The sequence below is a fragment of the Chanodichthys erythropterus genome, chromosome 10 (genome assembly GCF_024489055.1).
Source record: "Chanodichthys erythropterus isolate Z2021 chromosome 10, ASM2448905v1, whole genome shotgun sequence".
In the NCBI taxonomy this organism is placed as follows: Eukaryota; Metazoa; Chordata; class Actinopteri; order Cypriniformes; family Xenocyprididae; genus Chanodichthys; species Chanodichthys erythropterus.
Window position 1 is genome coordinate 49,048,554 of NC_090230.1, and position 10,465 is coordinate 49,059,018.

Sequence of the window (10,465 nt, forward strand, 5' to 3'; positions counted from 1 at the left end):
GTTTGCCTACAGGAGGAATTGATCTACAGAGGACACAGTCACCATAGCACTCCACACAGCCCTGTCCCATCTGGAGCTGTCTAACAGATATGTTAGGAGGCTATTTGTTGACTTCAGCTCTGCGTTTATTACAATAATTCCCCACAAACTAGTACACAAACTCCTTAATTTAGGTCTGCCCACCTCACTGTGTTCATGGATCAGAGACTTCTTAACCAACAGACCACAAGTGGTAAGAATAGGGGATAATACATCGTCTACCCTCATTCTGAACACAGGTACTCCGCAGGATGCGTGCTCAGTCCAGCCTTTTTTACTCTCTCCACACATGACTGCACTCCTATCCATGCCTCCAACACCATTGTGAAATTCGCTGATGATACCACTGAAGTGGGTATCATATCGGACAATGTTTGGACCCGCTACAGAGAGGAGATCCATCACCTGGCCCTGTGGTGTTCGGAAAACAAATTGGTTTCAAACACCACTAAAACCAAAAGCTCATTGAGGACTTCAGAAGGTCTGGAAGGACAGCACATGCTCCACTGCTCATACAGGGGATGGAAGTGGAGCGTGTGGATAACATCAAGTTTCTTGGTATCCATATTACAGAAGACCTCACTTGGGCTCTTAACACCTCCCACCTAGTGAAGAAAGCTCAACAAAGACTTATCTTCCTCAGGAAGTTAAAGGTTAGACTCTCTCATTGGCTGCTGATAAATTTCTACAGGAGTGCCATAGAGAGTATCCTTTGTCACTGTGCGAATGTGTGGTATGCCTGCTTCACAGCACAGGACAGGAAGGACTTGGCCCGGGTGGTTAAAACAGTGCAGAGGATTGTGGGGAATCAACTTCCAGATCTGGACTCTGGACAGTGGCGTAACTTTGTTTTAAAAAGTGGGTGGGACAGAAATGTGTATGTGTGTGTGTGTGTGTGTGTGTGTGTGTGTGTGGGGTGGGGGGGGGGGGGATTGTAATTGTATTATTACAATAATAATGATATGACATTAAAACTAATATGACAGTTTCTTCCTTACATCTGTTATAATACAATATGTCTCGAGAGTATGTATATTAGTTAATAAATACGTGGATCCGCTACTGAAATTAGATTGTCCTGATGGACTGGAGGCATTATTTTTGTTTAGCATGCAAGAGATTGTGGGTTCGAATCCAACCATGTATGATTTTTTTTTTTTTTTTTTTCTCATTAAAACCAAAGATGTTCGTCAATGATTGTATATCAAGAGCAGGGACACGTTTATGTGTGTTTTGTTTTGTGATTCAACGTAACGAATAGAGAGTCTCTGCAACAGTTAAGCATTAGATTGAAGCGCTCGTCCGTGTGAACACTGCGCAGCGTGCACGAGCGCCAAGAGAACACTGTTGCGCCTCTGATAACAGCGACAACGAGCACTCAACATGATTTCAAAAACAACACATCCAAGCGCCAGATCGCCTATTATTAACACAAATTGATAATCAACTAGAGGTGTTTCTTTTGTATTAGATATCAGCGAGATGCCGCGATATGTTTCAAAAAAGTGGTGGGGACAATATCGACCATTTCAAAAAGTGGTGGGGACATGTCCCACCCGTCCCACCCGCAAATTACGCCTATGACTCTGGGTACGCAGAACGCCTCCAGAAGAAGGCCAGAAACATTGCCGTGGATCCCATCCACCCCTGGTCATAGACTGTTTGTTCCACTGCCCTCAGGGCGGGGATACAGGACTATGAAATCACGCACAAACAGACTGAGAAACAGCTTCTTTTCGAGTTTCCTTTGCTGTTTATTATTTGTTTTAAATGTTGTTTTTGTTTAGTTCTGTAACTGAGATTCACCAGACAGAATTTCGTTGTACTGTGTATAATGACAATAAAGTCTAAGTCTAATCTAAATCTAATCTACAAATTTATGTTAAAAAATCCACAACCTACATAATCTGGACCATGTAAATAGTCATCATTATTAAAAGATGAAAGACAACAGTGGTTTTATACAATAAGAGATTATAGCAGTTTTATATGTAATACAGCATGAGGACTAATAAATTACCCAAATATTTCTACATTTTTAAAGAGGAATCGCCTTAATAAAGTACTGTATGTGATGTTATTGATACAAATATCAATTGAAATGTCAGCGGAGATAATATGAAATGCAAAAATAAAAAATAGTCGAAAAGAGTGAAGCTGCGCTTACCTCATCTTCATTTCCTGTAACATCTAGTGTTATCATGCTCGAGCCAAACTGAATATTGTCTTCCTTTCTCAGAGTCCCACCAGCAGGAAGCGTGTTTTCATTATATGATCTCACAAATTTAAAGTCACTTGTGCGCGAGCCTGTGGTTAGATACGCGTCATAATTGTAGGAGCTGCGGAGAGTTCCTGCTCCATCCACCTCTGCATAGTTGGGAGGCAGATAGGCGCTGGGAACAGCAACTGCTCCATCAAACAACAGTCTGGGCTTTCTCCTGTGACAAAACTTCACTGCCAAGATCAGTATGATGAACGTCAGGAAGAAGGTGCACACGGAAACTAATGCAATGATCAAGTATGACGTTAATTTAGAGCTGTTGTCCTCATAAGTCATATCTTTAAGTTCAGGAACTTCAGAAAGGTTGTCAGAAATCAGTAAATTCACAGCACAGGTTGTAGACAGAGAGGGCTGCCCGTTATCCTTCACTGAAATAACAAGATTCTGCTTCATATTGTCAGATTCAGAAATGTCTCGTTGTGTTTTGATCTCTCCACTATGGAGACCAATGGTGAAAAGTCCCGGATCAGAAGATTTCAAGATCTGATAGGACAGCCATGCGTTCTGTCCAGAGTCAGCATCTACAGCGATCACCTTTGAGACCAGAGAGCCTGAGAGAGACGCTTTAGGGACCATTTCAGTCATTAAAGACTTTCCATCTGGAACAGGGTACAATATCTGTGGAGAGTTATCATTCTCATCTGTTATGAAGACTTTCACAGTCACGTTACTGCTGAGAGGAGGAGAACCATTGTCTCTGGCAACAACTTTGACACTGAAGTTTCTGAACTGCTCATAGTCAAATGATCTTACAGCATGAATCACCCCTGTATCTCCATTAACAGATAGAAAGGAGGACACTGGGACCCCATTGACTTCACTGGGTACCAGAGAGTACAGTACAGTCCCGTTCTGTCTCCAGTCTGGGTCATTTGCACTGACAGAACAAACAGAGGTCCCTGCTTTGTTATTTTCTCTTATATAAGCACTGTAGGACTGCTGCTCAAATACAGGAGGATTGTCATTCACATCTGAGACAAATAAATGAATCGTCATGGAGGTGGATAATGGTGGAGATCCCCCATCTGTGGCTGTGATGGTAATGTTGTAATCAGATTCTTTCTCTCGGTCGAGAGCTTTTGTAGTTACTAGAGAGAAATAGTTTTTAACAGATGGGTTCAGTTTGAAAGGAACATTTTGCTGAACAGAGCAACGAATCTGCCGGTTTTCTCCTGAGTCTTTGTCTTGAACATTAATGATTCCCACCTCAGTGCCTGGCTCAGAGTTTTCAGGTATCGGGTTATTCAAAGATTTAAGGATGATTCTAGGTGGATTATCATTAACATCAGTTATATCTATGATGACTTTAGCAGTTGATGCTAATCCAGAGGCATCTTTGGCTTGAATTCCAACTTCATAGTTCCTTTCATTTTCATAATCAATCTCTCCAGTAACCATAATTTGTCCTGTTGTTTTATCAATAGAAAATAATTTTGCAGTTTTATCCGATATTCTGCTGAATTCATACGTCACTTCCCCCGTTTGGACCTTCATCAGCATCTGTGGCGCTCACTCTGATTATTTCTGTTCCTGAAGGTGTATTTTCAGCCAGAGTGACCTTATAAACAGGCTGACTAAATACTGGAACATTATCATTGGCATCAAGAACAGTGATGTGAATGACAGCAGTGCCAGACCTCTGCGGTGAACCTCCATCAGTGGCTGTGAGAATCATATCTATCTCCTTCTGCTGTTCACGATCCAGCTCCTTTTCCAACACAAGTTCCGCATATTTCACTCCATCTGCACTATCATGTACATTCAAAACAAAATATGTATTTTTCGCCAGTGAATAGCCATTCACTGAATTTTGTCCAATATCCATATCATGAGCCTCATCCAAACGGAATCGCTGGCCTTTAGCTGCTGATTCCCTGATTTCAAAGTTAATACGCTCATTTGGAAATCGTGGTGAGTTATCATTTATGTCCTGGATTTGCAGAATTATACGGTGAACTTCAAGAGGGTTTTCCAGGACGAGCTCATAACTGAGAATGCAGGACATTCGAGATCCACAAAGCTCCTCTCGGTCTATTGTCTCTGCCACGATTAAATCACCAGTATTCAGATTAATATCACAATACCGTTTGCTGCTGTCCTCCGTGTCTATCCGAGCTTTACGAGCAGATAATAGTTTAACATCCATCCTGAGATCCTTGGCTATATTCCCGATCACATACTGGCGCTTCGTTTCTTCCGGAATATTGTAGCTCAGATCTGCACAGAAGGTTTTCAGAGGAAACAGAAGGAGAGCCGCGAAAAACGCAAAGAAAGGAATTGAAAATAATCTGTATTCCATTTTTGAAGATTTGATGATGCACCTGTCCAACAGCAAATAATCTTTCAGGGATGATATTCCAATAAGTCAGTCAGCGTCGATGGACTGTTACTCCATTTTGTGCGGCGTTTATTCTAGCAGACAGAGCTCATACTGCACACATTAAGTGTGGGAGGAGAGACGCATCAGTCTGCACTCTTGGTGAATAGCGACGCTTTGAGTTTTTTTCTGTTCATTACAATATTCATATATTTAAAACCCTCTATGGTACGGTGTTGCCTCCAGGCAACATTGTCTATTTTAGTTTGTTTTAATAAAATAAAGCACAAATTGATTGATCAAGCATATCTCAGGACAGAATAACTCAAATACTAATCAATAAAAGTGCAAAAAAGACAAAAACATGACCAACAGGGGTCCATTTTGTTTCCTGTTTCAGCAAATGTGCACATATCACATGACTCCATATTTTATCCATTGAAAAGTGCTTTTTTTCACTTGTTTGTAACCATTTAATCACCCAAGTAAAGAAGTATTTTTAAGTCATTTACATTATATATCATCAAATGTCTTAGAGAAAATAACAAAAAACTGTGTGTTGCCTCAAGGCAACATTGTACCATAATGGAATCGCAGAAGGCCATACAGCCGTAATAGGTTTCAATACAAATGTATCATATTTGTAAGGAAAAGAGTTAGAATTATCTAAATATGCTGGCATTTTCACATAATTTTGTAATATACTTATAAGAATACTAATTCACATACTATATCTGCATATTATGATCTGCACATTTTCTATAGAACTTCAGAAAGGTATAAAACACAGGTAACACTGGCGGTGGATAACGGTGATGATGAGGAGTTAATGAGGGGTCATACTGTAATGAGGAAGATGAAATCATAGTGACAATCGGTCAGGGAGAGACTGAGGGTGAGAGAGAAGATGGAGATGAGGATGAAGATGGATATGATAACTTAATATAATAACATAAAGATATGATGGTTTGGTAATACTTGCGTTCCACTATGGTACAATGTTGCCTGAGGGCAACAGCTGGATATAAAATGTTACTTTTTATTAAATATGAAACTTTTAATACATTAAAAACTAGATAAATTTGTTTGTTTAAGTGTCTAGTTAAAGAAATGAATGTTTTCAATAAATATATTTCTTTTTTCTACATGAAAATGCCAAATGTTTAAATTTTTCCATTGTGGTACTCAAACTCAATGTTGCCTCGAGGCAACAAACTTATACAAATTAAATAAATTAAAAAAAATATGAAAATGTTTATTGATATTGTTAAAGTGTCCAATTTTAAGCAGGAAAAACAACACAAATATTTTTTTCCTCATTGATATCATATTGCGTACCATAGAGGGTTAAAAAGGCAACAGGGATCATTAACCAAGTAAAGTCTGATTTTTGCCAACGCTTATTAGCGTAAAATAATAATTTACATAAATATATAGGCTATATAATGGAAATGAACTAAAAAGTCACGCATTACGGGAAAAAGTGCAACAGATAGTGCTGTCGCTGTCCATGCTTGTGGTGCTGAAACTGGGTTTTTTATTCACCGCTTCAACCAAACATTGTTCTGTATGATTTAACGATCATGTACACTGCACTATCGGTCTCAAATAATAAATATTCAAACCATTTTAGACCATCTACGTTAAACCTTACAAAAAACAAAACAAAAAAAGAACAATCGTGTTTTTTAGACTAAAACAACAACAGAAAAAAAGCAACAAACTATTAAATCTAGAAGAGATCAAATACACAACTGTGCTAGCTAATGCCACATTTTTTTTATATATAAACACGCTTAAAAACCGCAATTCACATTAACAAAATATAATAGGAAAAAATAATACATAGAAATTCTTCAAACACTGACTTTTATAGGCTATTTTTTCTTTTTCTTTTTCAGAACTAATGAATGCGTTCAAGTGTTGGTAAAGGTGCGCAGAAATTATATAAATTTATGTGATCAAAAATTCGCGACCTACATAATCTGGGCCATTTAAATAGTCATCATTATTAAAAGAGGAAAGACGACTGTAGTTTTATACAATGAGAGATTATAGCAGTTTATATATAATACAGCGTGAAGTCCAATAAATTGCTCAAATACTTATACATTTTTAAACAGGACCGTCTTAATAAAGTATGTCATATTACTGATGCAAATATCATTTGAAATGTCAGTGGAAACATTATGAAATGCAAAAATAAATAATAGTCGAAAAGAGTGAAGCTGCGCTTACCTCATCTTCATTTCCTGTAACATCTAGTGTTATCATGCTCGAGCCAAACTGAATATTGTCTTCCTTTCTCAGAGTCCCACCAGCAGGAAGCGTGTTTTCATTATATGATCTCACAAATTTAAAGTCACTTGTGCGCGAGCCTGTGGTTAGATACGCGTCATAATTGTAGGAGCTGCGGAGAGTTCCTGCTCCATCCACCTCTGCATAGTTGGGAGGCAGATAGGCGCTGGGAACAGCAACTGCTCCATCAAACAACAGTCTGGGCTTTCTCCTGTGACAAAACTTCACTGCCAAGATCAGTATGATGAACGTCAGGAAGAAGGTGCACACGGAAACTAATGCAATGATCAAGTATGACGTTAATTTAGAGCTGTTGTCCTCATAAGTCATATCTTTAAGTTCAGGAACTTCAGAAAGGTTGTCAGAAATCAGTAAATTCACAGCACAGGTTGTAGACAGAGAGGGCTGCCCGTTATCCTTCACTGAAATAACAAGATTCTGCTTCATATTGTCAGATTCAGAAATGTCTCGTTGTGTTTTGATCTCTCCACTATGGAGACCAATGGTGAAAAGTCCCGGATCAGAAGATTTCAAGATCTGATAGGACAGCCATGCGTTCTGTCCAGAGTCAGCATCTACAGCGATCACCTTGGAGACCAGAGAGCCTGAGAGAGTCGCTTTAGGGACCATTTCAGTCATTAAAGACTTTCCATCTGGAACAGGGTATAATATCTGTGGAGAGTTATCATTCTCATCTGTTATGAAGACTTTCACAGTCACGTTACTGCTGAGAGGAGGAGAACCATTGTCTCTGGCAACAACTTTGACACTGAAGTTTCTGAACTGCTCATAGTCAAATGATCTTACAGCATGAATCACCCCTGTATCTCCATTAACAGATAGAAAGGAGGACACTGGGACCCCATTGACTTCACTGGGTACCAGAGAGTACAGTACAGTCCCGTTCTGTCTCCAGTCTGGGTCATTTGCACTGACAGAACAAACAGAGGTGCCTGCTTTGTTATTTTCTCTTATATAAGCACTGTAGGACTGCTGCTCAAATACAGGAGGATTGTCATTCACATCTGAGACAAATAAATGAATCGTCATGGAGGTGGATAATGGTGGAGATCCCCCATCTGTGGCTGTGATGGTAATGTTGTAATCAGATTCTTTCTCTCGGTCGAGAGCTTTTGTAGTTACTAGAGAGAAATAGTTTTTAACAGATGGGTTGAGTTTGAAAGGAACATTTTGCTGAACAGAGCAACGAATCTGCCGGTTTTCTCCTGAGTCTTTGTCTTGAACATTAATGATTCCCACCTCAGTGCCTGGCTCAGAGTTTTCAGGTATCGGGTTATTCAAAGATTTAAGGATGATTCTAGGTGGATTATCATTAACATCAGTTATATCTATGATGACTTTAGCAGTTGATGCCAAGCCAGATGCATCTTTGGCCTGAATTCCCATTTCATACTTTTTGTCTTTTTCAAAATCAATATCTCCAATCACCACAATTTGTCCTGTTGTTTTATCAATAGAAAATAATTTTGCAGTTTTATCTGATATTCTGCTGAATTCATACGTCACTTCCCCGTTTGGACCTTCATCAGCATCTGTGGCGCTCACTCTGATTATTTCTGTTCCTGAAGGTGTATTTTCAGCCAGAGTGACCTTATAAACAGGCTGACTAAATACTGGAACATTATCATTGGCATCAAGAACAGTGATGTGAATGACAGCAGTGCCAGACCTCTGCGGTGAACCTCCATCAGTGGCTGTGAGAATCATATCTATCTCCTTCTGCTGTTCACGATCCAGCTCCTTTTCCAACACAAGTTCCGCATATTTCCCTCCATCTGCAGTATCATGTACAGTCAATATAAAATTTTCATTTATCTCCAGTGAATAGCCATTCACTGCATTATGCTCAATATCTGAATCATGCGCTTCATCCAAACGGAATCGCTGGCCTTTATCTGCCGATTCCCTGATTTCAAAGTTAATACGCTCATTTGGAAATCGTGGTGAGTTATCATTTATGTCCTGAATTTGCAGAATTATACGGTGAACTTCAAGAGGGTTTTCCAGGACGAGCTCATAACTGAGAGTACAGGGAATTTGAGAACCACAAAGCTCCTCTCGGTCTATTGTCTCTGCCACGATTAAATGACCAGTATTCAGATTAATATCACAATACCGTTTGCTGCTGTCCTCCGTGTCTATCCGAGCTTTACGTGCAGATAGTTGTTTAACATCCATCCTGAGATCCTTGGCTATATTCCCGATCACATACTGGCGCTTCGTTTCTTCCGGAATATTGTAGCTCAGATCTGCACAGAAGGTTTTCAGAGGAAACAGAAGGAGAGCCACGAAAAACGCAAATAAAAGAACTAAAAATAATCTGTATTCCATTTTTGAAGATTTGATGTTGCACCTGTCCAACAGTAAATAATCTTTGACGGTTGATATTCCAGTAATTCGATCAGCGTCGACGGACTGTTAGTCCATTTTTATTCTAGCAGACAGAGCTCATACTGCATACATTAAGTGTGGGAGGAGAGACGCTTCAGTCTGCACTCTTGGTGAATAGCGACACTGTGAGTATTTTTCTGCTCATTGCATCTTTCATGTAATTGATGAAAATACGACTGTGACCAAGAAAGTGAAGTCTTATTTTTATCAACGCGTATATTTTGTAAAATAATAATCTATATATAGGAAAAGATCTAAACATGTCACACATTCAGAGAAAAACAACAGACAGTGCTATCGCTGTCCATACATGTGGTGCTGAAACCTGATGACCTCAAAGACACTGATCAAGAAATAACATACGTAACATTGAAATCATAATAAATAAACGAGTGAATTCGTTTTAAAAGGAAAGCGAGGCTTGTCTTTTTTCCACCGCGTAAAACAAAATTAATTATTTAAGATTTGACTTTGTACACTGTACTATCTGCCTCAAAGTGAAATATTCAAACGATTCTAGACCATCTACGTTAAAACTTACTAAAAATAAGTTTTTTTTTAGACTAAAACAACAGCAAAATATCGTAACAAAATTGTTAAATGTAGCAGAGACTAAAAAACTTTACTAGCCAATGTCATTTATCTTATCTTATCTTATCTTATCTTATCTTATCTTATCTTATCTTATCTTATCTCATTCTATTTTCTAAACACGCTTGAAGACCACTATACCCATTAAGGAAATATAATAAGGGAAATAGAGAAATTCCTTAAAAAAAAAAAAAGACTTTTATATTTGTGTTCAGAGTTGATGAATGCAGCGTTCATGTGCTGTTGAGGTGTGCAGGAAGTTTATGAGATTAAAAATTCGCAACCTACATAATCTGGACTATTTAAATTATTTCATTATAGCAGTGGCAAAAGCATTTGAAAGAGAAGATAATATGAAATGGTGTAAAATAAATAAATTCTTCTAATAAATTACAACCTAAACACACTGTTTAAACTTTAGAAAGTACGTTATATTATTAATGCTAATATCACTTGTAATATCACACAAAAATATATAATCAGCGGAGACACCAGGAAATGCAAACATAAAAAGGAGTCCAGAGGAG

The 10,465-nt window shown here is 38.5% G+C and overlaps 1 protein-coding gene and 1 pseudogene across 1 annotated transcript; both read right to left on the minus strand.

Moving 5' to 3' along the window:
• The window catches only part of LOC137028789 (protocadherin gamma-A12-like), a 139,307-nt pseudogene extending 134,688 nt beyond the window's left edge, over positions 1-4,619 (minus strand).
• A 1,744-nt stretch (positions 4,620-6,363) lies between these two features.
• On the minus strand, positions 6,364-9,319 carry LOC137028373 (protocadherin gamma-A12-like). The gene is made up of 2 exons (XM_067397132.1): positions 6,876-9,319; positions 6,364-6,369 (listed from the first exon to the last, which is right to left on the minus strand). The coding sequence occupies exons 1-2, from the start codon at positions 9,285-9,287 to the stop codon at positions 6,364-6,366; spliced, it is 2,418 nt and encodes an 805-aa protein (XP_067253233.1). The 5' UTR covers positions 9,288-9,319.
• Positions 9,320-10,465: the final 1,146 nt, after the last annotated feature.